The sequence below is a fragment of the Zingiber officinale genome, chromosome 2A, assembly GCF_018446385.1.
Source record: "Zingiber officinale cultivar Zhangliang chromosome 2A, Zo_v1.1, whole genome shotgun sequence".
Taxonomy (NCBI): Eukaryota; Viridiplantae; Streptophyta; class Magnoliopsida; order Zingiberales; family Zingiberaceae; genus Zingiber; species Zingiber officinale.
In genome coordinates this window covers 153,288,243-153,307,406 of record NC_055988.1, presented here as the reverse complement: position 1 = coordinate 153,307,406, position 19,164 = coordinate 153,288,243, and the positions used below count along the sequence as shown (strand labels likewise).

Genomic DNA, 19,164 nt, shown 5'->3' with positions numbered 1-19,164 from the left:
TCCTCTTCTAACCTCGGACGTTGTGTGGGCAATGATCTTCCGAGATGAAGAACCACCAAAGCACCTTCATCTCCTCCTTGCAAGGTTCGGCCACAACAAGAGCACCTCCAAGGATGAAGATAAACCACCACCAATGCTCCAAGGGATGCAAGTTTTCTCTCCTTCTTCTCCAAGCTAGAATCCGGCCATACCTTGATCTCCAAGAGAGAAGAGAGTTTCGGCCACAAGGATGGAGAGAAGAGAAAGGGAAGAGCCGACCACACCAAGGAAGAAAAGAGGGAGAAAATAATAGAGGTTGTTCACCTTGAAGGCACCCAAAACCCCCTCTTTTATAATCCTTTAGCCTTGGCAAATAAGGAAAATTTAATAAAAACTTCCTTAACTTTATTGCCATTGAAAAGGAAAATTTTAATTAATTAAAATTAAAATCCTTTTCTTAGTGTATATGGTCGGCCACCTCATGGAGAGCAAACAAGGCAATTTTCAATCAACAATTAAAATTCCTTATTTGTCTTCGGAAATTTAAAAAATAAAATTTTCCTTTAAAATCCCTTCATGGTTGATAAAAAGAAATTTCTATAATTTTAATTTTTCAACATGTGAATAATTTACAAAGAAGAAAAATAAAATATCCTTCCAATCTACAAATAAGGAAAGAGATTTAATCTCTTTCTTTAATCTTTTGTAGAAACTTATAAAAGAGATATTTTAATTTTTAATCTCTCTAATAAATTATATCTTCCACATAAGAAAATTTTAAAATTAAAATTCTTTTCTAATTTAATAGGGCCGACCACCTAAGCTTGGGTTCAAGCTAGGGTCGGCCACCCATGGACCAAGGTTTGGTCGGCCCTAGCTTGGTTCTCAAGCTAGCTTGGCCGGGCCCTACACCATGGGTATGAAGGTGAGTATAGGTGGGTATAGTACTCTATAACTAAGAGGCTACGATAGGGACCGAGAGGAGGAATTGGTTTTGGTCTCCCGATAAAATTAAGCATCCCGTGTTTGCCCCGAACACACAACTTAATTTTATCAATAATAATTCATTCCACTAGAGAACTATTATTGAACTACCGCACCAATCCCAAATTATATTTTTGGGCTCCTTCTTATTATGAGTGTGTTAGTCTCCCTGTGTTTAAGATGTCGAATGTCCACTAATTAAGTGAGTTACTGACAACTCATTTAATTAATATCTTAGTCCAAGAGTAGTACCACTCAACCTCATCGTCATGTCGGACTAAGTCCACCTGCAGGGTTTAACATGACAATCCTTATGAGCTCCTCTTGGGGACATTATCAACCTAGATTACTAGGACACAGTTTCCTTCTATAATCAACAACACACACTATAAGTGATATCATTTCCCAACTTATCGGGCTTATTGATTTATCGAACTAAATCTCACCCATTGATAAATTAAAGAAATAAATATCAAATATATGTTCTTGTTATTATATTAGGATTAAGAGCACACACTTCCATAATAACTGAGGTCTTGTTCCTTTATAAAGTCAGTATAAAAGAAACGACCTCTGATGGTCCTACTCAATACACTCTAAGTGTACTAGTGTAATTATATAGTTAAGATAAACTAATACTTAATTACACTACGACCTTTCAATGGTTTGTTCCTTTCCATTTTGGTCGTGAGCTACTGTTTATAATTTATAAGGTACTGATAACATTATCTTCTGTATGTGACACCACATACTATGTTATCTATAATATAAATTAATTGAACAACTACAAACAAATGTAGATAATTTGACCAAATGTGATTCTTTATTCAAAATAAATGTTTACAAAAGCTTAGGCTTTCAGTATACACTCTAACAGAAGCAAGTTATCTCCGAACCATGTTACATAAGCTTGTTAGAGTTTGTTTTCTTTTTTTACTTTATTTTTATTATTCCGCTCTGCAACTAGCGATTTGTAGAGAAACAAACGATTTGGGGTGACCAAGCTATTCAACCCCTTCTAGCCGACCATCGATCTGTAAGTATTTTGTGGAGGTTTTGATGTGATCAACCAAGTCAAGTTAGATCTTGTTGTTAATTTGATGCCTTGTGTCTAAGTGTGCAGGAACTTAGGAGCACAGGAAGTTGAGCGAAAGACGTAATTAGCGAGAATGATGGCACGGGAGAGTGTCGACGGGCTCGGTGCATCCGAGAGATGAGGTGCTACGGAAGAGTACGCTGGCGGATGAGAGACACACAATGTTTCCGAGGGACGAGAAGCCAGAGCGGAAGATTGCTCGAGAAGGCCAGAAAATGAGTCTGGGTGAGCCTTATTCCGAATGGCCAAAATCACTCAAGTGAGCGGAGCTAGAACGGGAGAAATTGGGCAATCAACAAACTGTTGACTGTCTAACCCAGTTTGGGCACCCCGGGCTCGTGCCCTGGCCCTGGGCTAGTTCAGCCTGGTCTGAGTGCCCAGACCTGGTCCAGGCGCTCGGACTAGAAAACTTATCTACGTCATGCCGTCGTCGATCAGTTGTGCCATTGATAAAATTTTATCTATACCCCAGGTGCATTGATCAGGTCTATAAATACAGTCCTGATTTCTATAGTTAAAACATCACTTGTAAATGAATTCACTTTCTGTTCTACTACTTTTGTGAGCTGTCAACGTTGTAAAAAATCTACTCCACCTAAAGGAGATTTTAGTGAGTTTTATTTGTCTAGGATTATCAATCTTCTAATTGCAAACCTAGTGAACTCTCTTGCCTCTCTTTTTAATTTATGCATTTGTTTTTTTGTTGTTATACAAGTGTTTGTCTAACTTAGTTTGAAGATCGAAAAGGATATTCGTGTCTTTTCGGGGCTATTCACCCCCTCTAGCCGACCGTCAGGGGACCATCATGATCTCCAACATAAGGGACCTTGAATCTTGATTTTGTGATCTGGAGCGCATGACTCATTAGGGCCAGGGTACCACCATTCATTGGTAGGTAGTTTAAGGATGATAGTGATCCACCTATGTGTGCCCGAGTCACTAGGTTCTGAGTTAGACTTGGCATGAGATTGGGAAGCAGCAATTGAATGTATAGTCGAGACGGGCAGCATAGGTTGGGCTAAGGGTGGTGGCAAGTAGGTGACCGGCTGGGTCGGGATAACTCCAGTCGGTAATTCAGAAAGAGAAGGGGTCTGCTTGGAAGAAGTAACAGTAGACTAAGCAATTATGACCCCAAGTATTGCAAAGGTTGAGCTCTCTCCATGCTCAGAAGTAGGCCGAGCAATTGACGCAATGCTAGATGTTTGGGAGCCGGGGTCACCAATCGGACTGGTGCTTCTGCTCGTCGCCTTTTGCGGCACTGATGCTGAATCAATGGCTCTGTTGAAGTCATAGACTCAAAAGGAACAACGATAGAGAGCATGGAAGGCCGGGGTGGAGGCATCTCTCGAGTATTTATTGTTGCGTCACTCCTAACAACCTAATTGGCCCCCTCATTGTTGATGGGCTCCTCAAATAATCCATCCTTAAGTCACCAGCTTGACCTCTCCTCAAGTTTCTAGCTCTTCATCCATTAATTTTGTGGCTCAGTATAGCTTTCCACATTATTTTGGTTGTAAAACAGAAAAGAAAATTAGTTAGATCCAAAAACAACAAAGGGAAGAATTTCTCACCAAAAGAGTCAAGTAGCCGATTGCGAACAGGATTTAGCTCGAACATGTATAGCACACCCTCAAGTAGCAGCTTATGGATGTGATATTCCCGGGGCTATGGTGCTATGGTAGGACATCCAGGTTGTCACTCAAGCATCCGCAGTTTGATCTCCAGCTATGGTGTTTTTACAGGAATTTTTTTCTCTACATGGAGGGTGCAACCAAAGGATAATACGCTTCTGGGCTGGCCGTCATGTGCACTTCTCGATTTACCTAGTGGTTGGTGGAAAATTTTTATGGGGCCAGACCGATCACCCTCAGAGATAATCAATGAGATTAATTGGGATTATCATTTTTTATGGATGTGATATTTTAAGCCAATCAACTGAGCAGCAGATTGGAGGTAGACTGACTCCCATCTATATTTACCCAACTTGGGAGGATTAGGTAGCTCCATTTGTCGGGCGGTCAGGAAGGTGGGCATATCAGGCAATCGAAGGTAAAAATAATGGAAATTTCAGCCCTTGTTAGATGTGTGCATCTTATCAAAATATACATCACCTACTTGGGCTTGTAAAAGAAAAACATTTGACTTAGAGTTTTTAGGGTAATATAAATAGTGAAAAACACAGGGGTGTAAAAGCAAAGAAGTACAGTTGCGGGGTCTACCTCGTGATTTGCTTGATTTTCAAGAAGTACAGATGACATCAACTTGTGCTACATGTAGAAGCGAATGCTCGATCTAGAATATTTCATCAGCCTAAGCCGATCAACAATACTAAACCGATTGGTCGGACATGGGGATCTCAAAGATACAGGAGAATAAGGATTACGAACAACACCAAAGGTCCAGTCTGTCGGACTTACAGTCTCCTTCGATTAGACTTTAAAAGGAGGCTTATGATACGATGATGTGGGTCAAAATCTAGGAGGCCTGCTGACGAGGCAATCAAAGTCAAGAGGTAGTCAATCTTCTAAGTCATCAACAAGGAGCTCACCTCGACTGACCCTAGGCTCAATCGAACCCAATGGCCGATCAGGCCTTCAATCCCAATCTACCATCTCCTTACTCATAGGTGAAGTTTTAGATTGATCAAGAATTCATCCAATCGGAATTGCTAGCTGAGCAAACAAAGCCTGATGCCAGGAATTAACTAAGCTCGATTGATTACTCTAGTTGATCTGACTCATGGGCCAATTGGGCACATTGTGCGCTCGAACCAAATAAAAAGCCGAATGAAGACCGAATCGCCGACTATGCTCAACAAGATTGAGTTGGTGATTCTCACGAATGATTGCCGGTTGAACTATAGTAGGGAGTTGATTGTCGGACCAGGAGAGCCTATGATGAGTCTAGTGGGCCAACAACCCTCTTTGGCATTTTATGCCACGAAAAACAGAGGATATTCTGTAGGTAAATCCTTGAGGGTCTCCTTCTACAGATGCAGGTACACAACACTATATAGTTCCACACGCTTGTTGCTGTTGTTCCTTTTACTATTTTTCTCCAAAAAAATCGATCACTAACTTACGTGTCAGAGGATCAATGCCGAGAACCTTTTTCCTGCCTCGACAACTAACACTCTTTGTGACGCACAAGATATTGAGGAGTCTTCATCCGATCAACATTAGAGTCACATTTCCGGCCAATCTTTTTTTCAACTTTAAGACAAAATCACATAAACATATACACTCAAATAATAAATATTTATTTATTTAATAAATAACGCATACCATAAACAATTACCTTACAAGCATCTCTCATATCAAGGTGTTTCGTGACGGGGCTCCTCCGACGTTCAATTCGAAATGTTTACCTTACGAGCATCTCTCAGATATCATATCAAGGTGTTTCGTGACGGGGCTCCTCCGACATTCAATTCGAAATTAGAGGAGAATATATATCAAGTAAAAATGGCGGGACTGCCGGATTATTCTCTTTAATATCATCGACACTATTACTTTCATATAGAGAGGGAAGAGCGCAAAACATTTTTAACGCACATATCATTGAAATTGTAATCGGTGCATATCCTTTAATTGGCATCATTATTAATGATAACATCAGTCCGTAACATGTGCCTCCCAGTATCTTCTTTGCAATCGGTGCCTCTAACTGATGAGAGCTCACTCATCTTGTTGAATTAGCTCGGCAAGAACCATCCGATCGGATCCAAGCTCCTTACGAGGTAGACCGATTTGAACTGAGCTCTTTTGGAAATGAACTCAGGGGGATCGGTCCGACCTGACCCGGGGTTAGTCCAATTTGGCCGCATTCCGTACTGACTTGGACCAATCAGTATCCACGTTGACCGTGTCATGTACATCAGGTGGTTCCCGCAATGCCCTCCGCATCATTAAAGCTATTTCCCCACTAAATGAAATGCTTCATGAAAGTTCAGGAAATGAAGTTAACGAAGAACACAATGGTGCAACAAGTCAAGAACAAGTTCTAATTAAGCTTGGAGAATCTACACGCCTCTCTTTCTCCACATCTCAAATCGCAATTTCGCCTCACCAACTCAGCGATCAATCAATCCATGGCCGCTTCACTCGCCGCCATGGGAGACCTGCCATGCTTACTCCCTGCCATAAATGCGCCATTGGAATCCTCCTCCATAGCCTTCCTCCACGACTTCACCTTCGCCACCGACGAAGTGGTCCGCGCCATGTAGTTCGGAAAGCTCGTCGGACTCATGATGACTTGGTGCAGCTGCATTGCTGGAGTTCCGGGCCGGACAAGACGAGGAGTATTGTGCTGTGTCTTGGGACAGAATTGGCAGCAGCAGCAGCTGCTTTCGCGGTGACCGTGAACAGAGCGAGGAGAGGGAACCCTGCAGAGAAGCACCGGCGAGGATACCGGCGCCAAAAGTTCCTCCGGCGAATTCGCTCGCCGGAATGATCTGGATTTGGGTGGGATGGAATTGCACTTGGATTGCCCTGCGTCAAATCGTTCCTGCAACAGAGCAAGATCATATTTTTCTTGATCCTATTGCGTGGAAATTAATTAGTTTTGGGGAATTATACAAATGATCTCCGGTGGAAGCGCAATTCTGCTGGAGGAAGTCGAGATCTTGCCACGGATTGAGCTCTGACGAGCGCTTGGAGTCTGCGGAGGGTCAACGCGGCTTGTCTCCTCACGAGGAAGCCTCTCACCAGCGCTTGCAGCTTGACCAAGCCTCTCAGAGCTCGAAGAGCTTTCTTCGCCTGCTTAAATAAAAAACACAATTTTGCGATCAGATTCGACGCCAAGATTAATTTTTTTTTAATGAAGATTTAGTGGGTTTACGATTACCAAGTGGCATCGGAAGGTTGTCTGGATCTTGACAGCGGCCCGACACTGCACCGCGATCTTCTTCTTCTCTCCCAGGAGGGCCTTCAGCCGCATCACCGCCGCCGCCACCGTCGCATTGGCGGCGGTCGCGTTGGCCACGGCCACTGCGATCGCGTGCTTACTCCCCTCCTCCACTTCCAGCACTTCTTCGACGTCCAACCTAGGCCACGACAGATGCAGCGCCGACGTCGGAATGTGGCGGCCGCCGGAGTTCTTGGGAGAAACACTTTCCCGCAATGGTCCAGTGAAACTCCGCCGTCTCTTCTCCTTCTTTTCAACATCCTTCTTCGCGCCGCCGAGAAGGCTCCTCAGCAACTTGCTCGCCCAACCCATCGCCACCCGCAAAATTGAGACGCTGAAGAGCCTAGCTACCCACTCGAGCTCTTTAAAGGCAGAAGAGGAGAGAGGGAAGGAGGGAAAGAATCAAAACAAAGATTGAATATTCTCCATTCAAAGCTCGTTAAGGAAATCTCTGCAAGTATATTTTTTTTATCTTCTCCTCTATCTATCTGACTCTGCTATGAGCTTATCTGTTGGTTCTACTCGTAGAGTAGGCTTCTTCATCTTTCACTAGGCACAGCTAGAAAACACGACGCTCTGTTCTCGCTCAGCAGCTGCATGAAATTGAAACCCACCTCAAAGAACGGAAAAGTTCGGATCTTTCCTCCTCTTCTCGGCAGGCAAACCTCTCATAAAGCAACCAGCAAGAATTAAATCATCTCACCTCATTGCTTACACCAATGTCGGATCCTCTCTCTCTTCCCTCTTCTCTCTTCGGTTTGACTTAGAGTTGGCCGGAGAGTAAAGAAGTGCGACCTGTACCAATTACAGAGTCGAGTCATGATGATGAGGGTGCTCTGGGATTTGGAAGAGAAACATTTGAAATTTCTACAAATGGAGATTTTGAGCTCACAAACCACGAGCAGAACACTGCGGCAGGTGATGATGGCGGTGCGCGGTACGGCGGATCGAGAGCCACCTCAAAAGCGCGTTGAAATTCCCAAGATTTAGAGTGGAAATTTTAGCTGCTAGCGGGGAATCTTGCGTGGACTTTCTCAAAAGGTTGTTTGCGACATGAACTGCAACAAACAATCTGTCTGCTAATTAATTCGATCCTACAGTTGTTCCTCGACGACCTCATCAGGTTTCTTCAGATTAATGGTGGTTTTGATTACGATCAGCAGCTGAAAAAGAAGCTCATCATTTTATGGTGCTTGCAGCTACGCTGTAGGCTTTGATGGAATGGAATGGCCAATCCGAAGAACTTTTCTTATTATTTTTCATGCACTGCAATATAATTTTAACTTATTTGAAGTTGTGAACACATGGCAGGCACAGGGCTAGAGGAGAATGGGTAGAGGAATGGCACTCCAGTAGGGCACCATCAAGTGAGATCAGAAAGGAATAACACACATTGGGATTCTCTAAAAGATAGATATTGCAAAAAATTAATAATAATTGCCTCTTTTCTAAATTTCTTACCTAAATGTGGTTATTCCTCTTAAAAAAAAAAAAAGGAGAGAGGTAACTTTAGATTTGTTCTTACTCCTCGACACATCATGGAATTTGGATTGACATGAAGGCCAACCAAGGCCAATGAAAGTGGTATTGAGATGCTGCAAAGCATGATATCAAAAGAAGGCAAATTTATCATAACTCTTAAAATTAGATAATTGCCATAGTCGAATCTTTTATATCATTGGCAAAAGGTGAAACCCTCGCCCTCAGGACCTCCACCGTACCCTGCCCAGGGTCATCACGAGGGAGGTAAATCACGGTAGCTCGGTGGCAAGTACGCAGTGGGCCGAGACTTTTTGCACAGGGATAGGGAATAAATCCCCGTTGCCCTGCGGACTCGAACCCATGTTCTCAGTGGCAAACTTCCACGTCTTTACCAGCCGAGATAACCCCGTGGGGCCGAATCTTTTATATCATGAATGAGGGTGAAGTGGATGCCTATATTAATTCCTTGATGCTCTTTGCTACTATGGATTTCATTTATTTTATTTGTTTATTTGTTCTAGCCCATATGAGTTATACTTGGATGGCTAAGGGGCAAACAAGCTTTTGAGCTGGCCTTTGTGACCTATCTTTGATTTGGAACAAGATTTAGAGCATAAATGGAGGTCATTTCGGATCCTATAATAAAGCAATTAGATTACAAACTGTTTATTTGTATAATTAAAAATTTTGATTTAGAGAGAATAATAGGAAAAGTTAGGATAAGAGTGGAAGCTTTGTCAATGATTTCTCGTAATAAAAGAAGGTAGGAACTTCTTTGATTTTTGTCCTCTGCCTCCATGCCAACCAATTCAAGTTCCATGTCACGGAAGAATCTCCTCTCCCTCCAAGATCGTTCCTTTTCCACTTCTCGTTGCTAATCAGGCGCCAGAGGCTCGAGATCCTACAAAATTGCTTGATGTTGCTATTGTTGGATTAGTATTCCCATCCAAAGGTTGCATTTTTGTGGGGGGGAAGAGGCCGGAGGCTAGGCCGTCCAATCGTCCCGGGACCTCGTCGGCAGAGTACCTTCTGCGCAATGGGGAAGGTAGCGTTCGCGACGGCGGTGACTTGCGCCGCAGCGGCGTGCGCGGTGACGGCTCTCGTTGTGCGGCAGCGGATGCAGAGCTCCGTCCGCTGGGCCCGCATCGACGCGGTGATGGCCCGCGTCGACGTGGTGATGAGGGAGCTCGAGGAGAGGTGCGCCACAACCGTCGGGAAGCTGCGGCAGTTGGCGGATGCGATGGCAGTGGAGATGCACGCCGGACTCGCAGCCGAGGGCGCGAGCAAGTTGAAGATGCTTATCAGCTACGTTGACAACCTTCCAACTGGGTAATTTGCTCCCTTTTTTTCTCAATCTGTGAACTTTCTGAATGGATTTTTGATGCAATTCAATGATTTCCTTACAAAATCTGGTTTAGATCGGTACTTATTCTTGGCACCTTAATCCACCTATGACGCTCACCACCATCGAAGCTTCTCTTCTTCTGTTGCCGAAGAGCTGTTTGTCATTTTTCCTGTTAGATTCATGCTCGCAATAGAACAGCTGACGATTTTACTTCTTTTCTTTTTCAGCCACTGCATACCATTTATTTATTTTGAAATCAAGATACTTTCTTTGTATCCATTAATAAACTCTGTGAGGTAAGACGTTAAATTCTGTCTATGTTATGTTTATATATGAATATTGGTTCGAAGTGTGTTGGACATTAAACTTTTTCTTGTTGAACTTATTTCTCTATTTTATAAGATCTTTTCTTAGCATATCACTCCTTTTACATGAAACTCCAATTGATCATTGTTTGATTTCAATTATGGACTGTGTCTGTATCAGATGCAAATTTACAAGCATGCATTTTACTCCAAGGCAATACTGAACTCCTAGAATATCACTTTCGCAGGGACGAGGAGGGATTGTTCTATGCTTTGGACCTTGGAGGAACCAACTTCCGCGTCTTGCGCGTGCAACTTGGAGGCAAGGAGGGACGAATCGTCAGGCAAGAATTTGAGGAGGTTTCCATTCCACCACATCTCATGATCGGAGGCTCAGATGTAAGTTAAAAGCTTCAACCTTTTGTTGTTTATCCTTTCTTCCTTTTGTGGAGCTCCTAAGTTTCTTCACTCCATGTTTTTAGGAACTGTTTGATTTCATTGCTTCAGCTTTAGCAAGGTTCATTGCATCTGAAGGTGAAGATTTTCACCTTCCTACTGGTAGGCAGAGGGAACTTGGATTCACCTTTTCTTTTCCGGTGAGGCAAATTTCTATCGGATCAGGCACTCTTGTTAAGTGGACAAAAGGTTTCAATATCGATGCCACGGTAATCCAAACCTACTTCTACTTAGTTTATTTTTTGAGAAAAATATGTCATTGAACTCATGACGATGCCATCGTTGCTCTTTTGCTTGAAGGCAGGTTGGTGAAGATGTGGTGGGAGAATTGAGTAGGGCCATGGAGAGACAAGGCCTTGATATGCGAGTGTCAGCTTTGGTGCACTCTTTGCAGCATTATCACTCGTAGCTTTGTTGCCTTAGATGGAAACAGCTATCAATTTTTTTTCGCCATTGATTTTCTTTATCTCAGGTTAATGATACTATCGGAACATTGGCCGGGGGAAGATATCACGATAAAGATGTAGTTGCTGCAGTGATATTGGGCACCGGCACAAATGCTGCTTATGTGGAACGAGTCGAGGCGATACCTAAATGGCAAGGACTCTTACCCAAATCAGGAGAGACAGTAAGAAACATTATGAATAGAGCACATTGCAAAGCAAGTTACATTGTTTAACTTCTTGTTTCTCATCAAGGTTATCAACATGGAGTGGGGGAATTTTAGGTCGTCTCACCTCCCTATAACGGAATACGATCAAGCATTAGATGATGAGAGCTTGAACCCGGGGGAACAGGTGATACATTACATTTCCTAAACTGTTTTATTGTAAAATCTGAATGAATGCTATTGACAGATTTATGAAAAATTGGTCTCTGGAATGTACTTGGGAGAGATATTCCGAAGAGTTCTCCTGAGATTGGCTCGGGAAGCTGCACTCTTTGGAGAAACTGTGCCTGCAAAACTAGAAATTCCATTTTCACTAAGGTATGCTTATGATTGTCATGAACAGATTCCTTCCGTTCGATGAACAAATTCCAAATGTGAGACTTGCAGGACTCCGATCATGTCGGCTATGCATCATGACAAATCACCCGATCTTACTGTTGTCAGTACTAAACTGAATGAAGTATTGGGGGTATGATCTTTTTGTTTCTACAATACATATATGGCAGAAATTATCATTTCCACATCATTCTGAAACCTATGTTTGCCTTTGAATTCCAGATATCAAACACCTCTCTCCAAACAAGAAAAGTGGTAGTCCGGATATGTGACATTATTGCGAAACGCAGTGCTCGTTTGGCTGCTGCTGGCATAGTTGGCATTGTGAAGAAGGTTGGCCGTGCCCGTGATAATGCAAGGGAGGGAGGAAGTCAGCTACCGAGGATGGTTATCGCCATGGACGGCGGACTTTATGAACATTACATGATATTCAGTGAGTCTGTGCAATCCACCATCAAGGAGATACTCGGAGAAGAGGCCTCAGATTCTGTTGTCATCAAGATGGCGAATGATGGGTCTGGCATTGGAGCAGCTCTCCTTGCGGCCTCGCACTCTCATTATCTGGAGCTGGAACAGGACCTATGAAGCTCTTATGCCAAGATGCTGTTCTTGTTTTGTTCGAATCGATTCTATAATAATGGAGGAAGCCATGACCTCCCGAAATCCTCGCGCAAGGAAGAAGAGAAGAAACTATACTGTATTGCAGCCACTTAATTTGTACAATGCAACGCGATTGCATTGGTGTTTCAAGTTTTGTTTTGTTTTATTGCTTCCATGTGTTCGATAAATAAGGATGGTGTTATGACCTTTCTGGTTTTGTCGATTGGTCAAAATTTTCAGCTCCTTGTGCTAGAAATCTCTCTGTGAAGGTGATCGCTTTTACCATCTGATTCTGTGAAGGTGATCGCTTTTACCATCTGATTCTGACTTCATCTTGTGAAAAAAAGTACTAGATTCAGGCCTTGTTTACATGAAGTTAGGGGCGATGATAGAAGAACAAGACTTTCAAAGTGCTCTTCCTCAGTGAAGTTGAAGGGGAAGAAGATCGAGCTCAGCTTGTTCAATCTTTGATCGAGCTTAGGACATTACACGAGGGATGTGTCGAGGTCAGTGTTCGGTAAGGGACACAATGAGATCAACATCAAGTGAAGAGCGAGGCAATGTGACGTTGCACCAAGAATCTGTTGGTAGTGGGCTGCAGTTGCAACTGCATATTGCAGCTGCAGTGCAATGGAAGGGGTAGATTCAGAATTTTAGATTGAGAGGACTGCATATAAAGTGATGAGTACTATCAGACCAACTATATATATTTATCTTCGGAGGAACCAGAGCGGATTTTAAGAGATGAATTGAAGGGCTTCTGCTTACAAGGCAGACAACTTCTGCTGTTCTGCATTTCATCATACTTTTCTTCCATGTTTGTTGATATCATGCCTTTTGTTTTCTGTTCAACTGTTATGTCATGAAAAAAAGATTTCAAAATTTTGTTTTTGCATTTTAGTGACATTGAGTGTAGTTTCAGTTTGAGAAATCAGGAGGAAGAAAAGTTTTCATAGCAAATTAGGATAGATACGTATCTACAAATTAGATTGGAGGAAGTATTGTGGGGTTTGAGGGAATAAATTATGGATTCTTTGTTTGACATCGAATATTTCTTTCTTCTTGATTGTTAAATCAAAAGTAATTGCTCTTTCATTGTAATAATAAAAGTGATTACGCTCACCTCAAACGTCCTTTACAGTCCGTCCTTAGATTATATGAAGGAAGGTAAATCAACGGGTCAATTTATAGTCGACCGTCAAATTAGCTAGGGGTGAAGGGATTTTTTTCTCCGAGGGTATGAGTCTATCGAAAATTGATCCCTACTCTATTATAGTAAATCTATCATCCTCTAGTTAACTAGACATTTCATGGGGATAAGTAATTACTATTTCTTAGAAGAGAAGAACATCCAAGATATTCATGGAATCAAAAGTACTGTTTGTTTTTGTAATTGTCCTTTAGACAACGAGCACGAAGAATGAGATCGACAAGGAATCACAATAAGAATTTACAAATTTTATTTATGCATTTAAATCAATAATAGTATCATAGTAGTTTGTTGTCACTTTTTGCGAAATATCACTATCTGTTGTCACAAAATGACAATTGAACAACGACGGAAATCTTGCTGCTGAGTGATATTGGCACTCGACAACCAAGTGTTGACTAGCACTTGGCTCAAATGAAGCACTCAATGCGACGGAGGCACTCAGTGTTGCCTAATGTATACTCGGCACTGCCAAGAGGGTGCACACTCGGCACATAGGCCCTTGGTTCCTATCCTGGATAATTACTAGATTTCGGCCTTGGTTCAATCGTTGCCAATACACCTCGTTGAAGTAGCACATCATATATGGGGGCGCTATGAAAAGTACATCCATGTGTTGAGTTGGGAAAAGAGCTACTTCGTCATCTAAACCATGTAGATGGCGATGAACCACTTCCTCGAGATAATCTCTATACGATTGAGGAGGACCTAGATGAGGATCTAATTGGAGATTCTGCAAAGAATTCCGATGTCAATTTACCTCAGATCAAGGTCCCAACTGAGAATAGAAAGATAGGATTTGTGTTGATTACTACTGCGTTGTGTTTGTACTAGTGAGAATAACAATAACCTATCTACTACAACCTTAGTATCAATCCTAATGGAAGTAGTAGTGACATATTTAATTTCTTAGAGTTGTTTAGTCTTATGTTATGTGTTCACAGACTTGAAACAGTTATGTCATGTGCTGAAAGAAATTATTGTGTTAATAGCATATTTATTATAAATAATATACTAGTTTGTTATAAATTTGATGGGTTGTTTACAATATGATTAATTAATATTAGTTAGATTAAATCATATAAATGATAAGTGAAAATATACTTATCACTTGATTTTGTAAATCAAATCAGATTAACATTGAAGTAATCATGAATTACATATATATGAATTACACTAAATTACTAAATGATGTGTTTATTTATGTTAGGTTATGGCTGTTAAGAATTTTATAATTGAACTCAATAAAGGAGAAAAAATAAATAAAGATAACTACAAAATATACACTTTAAGATGCAATGAGGAATAAAAAAATTCTAAAGGTTGTCAATCAGGTTATAGATAAACCTATTGATGGTCAGAGAGCACAACACAAACACATACTGATTAATTCTATGGTTGATGACCTGATGTATGAATATGAGCAGTTTCTATTAGTTCATTTTGTCTCGGTTGTCATTAGAGAGAAATATAGTGGAGTGAGTATAAGGCAAGCTTCGATAGCTGACTATTAAGTTTGACAATTGCAAGAAGCACTGAATGTTACCATAGGCCAACATCTAAGTGAAATGACAAATATGATTTGGAAGGTAAAGGCTATTAGTCATGACTTGACTAATGAACAACAAATTTAAGCAATAATCTGTTCCTTTTCTAATTCTTGAAGATGATGAAACAGAATCTAACACACAGTAAAAGTATCAAGACTTTCGCCGATATCTCACACCATGTTGAACTAGAGGTGGAGAGAATTGAATTCGCAAGAATTTCTGAACAAGTTTTTGTGGTTGAAGGTTCTGTTAATGCATCTAGACCCAAGAATAAGAGTAAATGGTTTAAGAAGGGAAAGGAAAAGGGAAAGGAAGCTGGGGTGCTATTGCTGTTGCTTGGCTAGGCCCAAACAAGAAGAAGCTCAAAGGGAAAAATTATGGAAAGAAACCTAAAAGAGAGTTTGCTTACTTTAACGGTGGTAAGAAGGGATACTTCGCTCGGAAATGTGTTGAACTGAAAAAGTTAAATCCATGTTTAACTTCCATTCATGAGCATTATGTTGCTAGTAAAATATTGTTAACTGATTCTTATCCTTTATGGATTATAGATTCGGGAGTAACAAACCATATAACTCGTGAGCGAGCTACATTCGTAGAGTACCGTTAGATACCAACTGCCAATAAATGAATATATTGAAGATACCTACATTCGTAGAGTACATTGTTTTATATATATATATATATATATATATATATATATATATATAATAATGTAAGGATTGATGTCAAAGGAATTGACACTTGCAAACTCAACCTTCGTGGTGTACCTTGTTTCTACATGATGTCCTTTATGCTTCTGAGATTTGGTGAAATTTGATTTTTGTTAATCATCTTCTTGAATTGGGATATTGTATAAAGTTTTACATTTTGTGTATGGAACTTCGTATGCACTCTGTGTTAATTGTATATATTTTTTTAACAAATAGTTTCATGGTTCTCGATGTAGAACTAGATAATGATTATGGAATTGATGATTGTTTTTTAAACATTGCTCTTACTAGTGATATTGATGTTAATGATGAAGTTTGACATGCTAAATTAGACATATTGGACAAGAACACATGAATAGATTAGCTAAAGAGAGTTTGTTAGACACTCATGCTAAGATAAACTTGTCTGTATGTGATCATTGTCTTGTTGGAAAAGCAACAAGGAAACTATTTGGTAAGACTATTAGAGTTGAATCACTATTACAATTAATCTATTCAGACATTTATGGTCCAATGAATGTAAAGGCTAAACATAGAACTTTCTATTTCATTACATTTATTTGATTTCTCAAAAATTTAAAGCATTAAATTGCTTTAAACGTTACTTAAATGAAGTTGAGAATCAATTAAATGGTACGGTTAAAACCTTACACACTAATTATGGTGTCGAATATTTATCTAATCAGTTCAAGATAATATGTTGATAAAGTGATTATTAAATAGTTAACAATCCCAAGAATTCCACAGTAAAATAGGATTACTAAAAGAAGAAATAAAACTATTTTAGATGTGGTTAGGTATATAATGGCGCAAGCTAATTTACCAATTTCCTAATACAGAGATGCATTATTAGCAACAATATATATATTTAATCGAGTACTTTACAAATTTATTCCATCTACTCTATATGAATGTTAGACAGATAAAAAAAATCAGATTTGAGTAATTTGAGACCTCTAATTTATGATAATACTCACAAATATAGAAAACTAAGACCCAGGAGTAAAAAATGTATCTTTGTAAGGTAATTTGGGACCTTTAAGGGTTGTGTTTTCATTAGTGAGCAATAAGATGAATCCATCTATAAAATAGAGTCAAGAGATGTAACTTTTCTCGAAATTAAGTTCCTAACAAAAGGTGACGTTGATAAAACTATTTCACTATTTGAGGAGGATGGTACTTTCTCAATGAAATAGGTATCACAAGAGATGCATGAATATAGTCAACCAAGTAAGAGTGATTTATCAATTAATGAGATGATTTCTTAATAGTTTAACCTATGAAGAAGTAATTGTAAGATTATTTCTTAGAAAATGTTTGACATTGAGAATGAGACATTAATGATTCTCCCAGTTGATGATGAAAAACTTCAAACTGTTATAGAAGCATTGAGATATCCTGTTAGACAAAAGTAAAAAGTTGCAATGTATGAAGAAATAGAGTCTATGAAAAAAATTCAAGTTTGAAAATTAATCGATCTTCTTCTAGGCCGAAAGGCTATTAGAAATAAGTGAATTCTTAATATTAAGAGAAAAGCAGATGGATTAATTAATCAATACAAAACTCGTTTAGTTGTAAAAGGATATACCTAACTAAAGAGTATTGATTTTAAAAAGATATTTTCTCCTGTTATGAAATTTGTGTCAATTTATGCCATTTTAGCTATAGTAGCACATTTTAATTTGAAATTATATCAGACCGATGTAAAAATAATTTTCCTTAATAGTAAGCTTGTCAAGAGAATTTATATGCCATAGCTAGAAGGTTGCATTGCTAAAGGCTAAGAGAATAAAGTATGTAGACTTAAAACTCGGATCAGCCAGGATGAGTGGCGAATCGGCCAGGAAGAGTGGCGGATTGGCCAGGCGAATTGGTTAGCTCGAGAGTCTGGAGTTAGTCATGAAAGCAAGCTCACTTATAACTCGGTTGAATGGTCCGAGAGTCTAGAACTTGGTCATGAGAGAACACTCACTTATAATTGGCTCAGCTTAGCCATGAAGAGTAGAGGATCAGCCAGGAAGAGTGCGGATCGGCTAAGAAGAGTAGCGGATTGGCCAGTCAGGTCAGTTAGGAAAGATAGCCATTGGCCTCTCTTGACTTTATGACAACCCATCCTGCTGATTTGACCTTTGGTTTTTTCTCCCACACTGTGGCAGTGCTTTGTTTATCGAAATCCTCTAGAGTCATGACGATGACGATGACGATGACAAAGAGTTCTCCGACATCTTCAATCTTCACGTTCCAAATCAGGTGTAATTCCAACAGACGACGTTAACTTTGATCCTGTTCGAAAGCGGAGAAGATGATTGGCTGGAAAAGATGGCTCTGATATTGACCAAATGAAGACTCCTCATTGTCCTGCTTGTCACAATGAGCATTAGCAACCGGACCAGGGAAAAAGTCCTCGACGCAACCCCTCCGACGCTCAAGTTAGTGATCAAGTTGAGTAAATGAATAGTTGAATAAATAGTAGCTACGAGTGTGTAAAATTATATGACATCACATACCTGCTCCTATAGATAGAGACTTCATTTTATAGTGTTACTGTTTGTATGTGCATGAATCTCAAAGCATTTCTAAAAAAGGACAGACTATAAAGATGCTTTGACATCTTTCTTAAAATGAACCAGCAATCTCTGCGTTTGGCAGAGAGGAAGCTTCTAATGTATAGTTTGCATGTAGAATATTCTCTGTCCTCCATGGCGCAAAACGCTAAAAGAGGAATATTGAGTTGATGGACCATTAATGCACTATGAGGATGAGTCGACTGAGTCCCCTCCAGTGTCTAGTCAGACCTCGCTCTTAGATAGGGTTGACTCGGCTAAGGAATATTGACCATCCTAAGGACTTGACCTTTGTAAGGACTCGGCTCGGACAGGAATGTGTAGGATCGAAAGCGCTACAAGGGGGGAGGGGTGAATAGCACTCATGGCTTTCACGTTCGTTTTAGAAAACTATTGAGTAAAATATGCAGCGGAAATAAATAAAACAATTGCAAACACGCGAACACCAAGGGTTTTACTTAGTTCGGAGCCTGGGGCAACTCTTACTCTAAGGCTTACGCTCGTTGAGCGTTTACTTTAGGCAATCCCTATAAGCTTGGAAATTTACAATTTGAAATACAAGTAAAGTAGTAATGAAATTATACCGACAACGGAAAACACAGAATTTTAAAGCTTCAGGTCGTCGGTGTCTTGTTACAGCTTTATCGGATCGTCCTTTGAGCAGCACACGGAAGAATGGTTGCGAGTTCTTGTTGTTCTTTGGCTCCTGCTCAGACTATGCTTAAGTAGCCTATGGAGGGACCCTCCAACACCATGGAGGGCACCCTCAATCCCACCAAAACTGCAGCGTGGATGAGCTCCGACCTGATCGCTGCTTATCCGCCTGAGGACGCCTCCAACCGCATGGAGGGTGCCCTCCACCAGCGTCCAGGGCGCCTCCAAGCTCCATGGAGGCGCCCTCTATCCTGCTACGCGGAGGTCTTCAACTAGTGACCCGAGGCGCCTCCAAGCTCCATGGAGGGCACCTCAGGA

At 40.6% G+C, this 19,164-nt stretch overlaps 2 protein-coding genes across 5 annotated transcripts; one reads left to right on the top strand and one right to left on the bottom strand.

Moving 5' to 3' along the window:
• Nucleotides 1-5,969: 5,969 nt before the first annotated feature.
• LOC122040173 (protein IQ-DOMAIN 27-like) lies at nt 5,970-8,116 on the bottom strand. Of its 4 annotated transcripts, none has more exons than XM_042599523.1 (5): nt 7,857-8,116; nt 7,668-7,759; nt 6,905-7,557; nt 6,637-6,816; nt 5,970-6,565 (listed from the first exon to the last, which is right to left on the bottom strand). In XM_042599523.1, exons 3-5 carry the CDS (start codon nt 7,274-7,276, stop codon nt 6,143-6,145), a joined length of 975 nt encoding a protein of 324 aa, XP_042455457.1. In that variant the 5' UTR covers nt 7,277-7,557; nt 7,668-7,759; nt 7,857-8,116; the 3' UTR covers nt 5,970-6,142. The 4 variants fall into 4 exon arrangements, with proteins under 4 accessions (XP_042455457.1, XP_042455455.1, XP_042455456.1 ...); XM_042599521.1 differs by having other exon boundaries at nt 7,861-8,116; XM_042599522.1 differs by having other exon boundaries at nt 6,905-7,759.
• A 1,098-nt stretch (nt 8,117-9,214) lies between these two features.
• LOC122042795 (hexokinase-2-like) lies at nt 9,215-12,474 on the top strand. Its single transcript, XM_042603104.1, has 9 exons — nt 9,215-9,775; nt 10,345-10,495; nt 10,579-10,761; nt 10,857-10,931; nt 11,025-11,180; nt 11,251-11,349; nt 11,410-11,540; nt 11,610-11,691; nt 11,781-12,474. Exons 1-9 carry the CDS (start codon nt 9,483-9,485, stop codon nt 12,141-12,143), a joined length of 1,533 nt encoding a protein of 510 aa, XP_042459038.1. The 5' UTR covers nt 9,215-9,482; the 3' UTR covers nt 12,144-12,474.
• The last annotated feature ends 6,690 nt before the right edge of the window (nt 12,475-19,164 follow it).

Excerpts from the sequence above, each read along its gene's own strand:
- LOC122042795 (XM_042603104.1), top strand. The coding sequence starts at position 9,483 with ATGGGGAAGGTAGCGTTCGCGACGGCGGTGACTTGCGCCGCAGCGGCG. Across the intron at positions 10,932-11,024 it reads ATATGCGAGTGTCAGCTTTG|GTTAATGATACTATCGGAAC; the intron begins GTGCACTCTTTG and ends TCTTTATCTCAG. Across the intron at positions 11,692-11,780 it reads AACTGAATGAAGTATTGGGG|ATATCAAACACCTCTCTCCA; the intron begins GTATGATCTTTT and ends TTTGAATTCCAG.
- LOC122040173 (XM_042599522.1), bottom strand. The coding sequence starts at position 7,276 with ATGGGTTGGGCGAGCAAGTTGCTGAGGAGCCTTCTCGGCGGCGCGAAG. Across the intron at positions 6,817-6,904 it reads CAACCTTCCGATGCCACTTG|GCGAAGAAAGCTCTTCGAGC; the intron begins GTAATCGTAAAC and ends TTATTTAAGCAG. Across the intron at positions 6,566-6,636 it reads GCTTCCACCGGAGATCATTT|GAACGATTTGACGCAGGGCA; the intron begins GTATAATTCCCC and ends GCTCTGTTGCAG.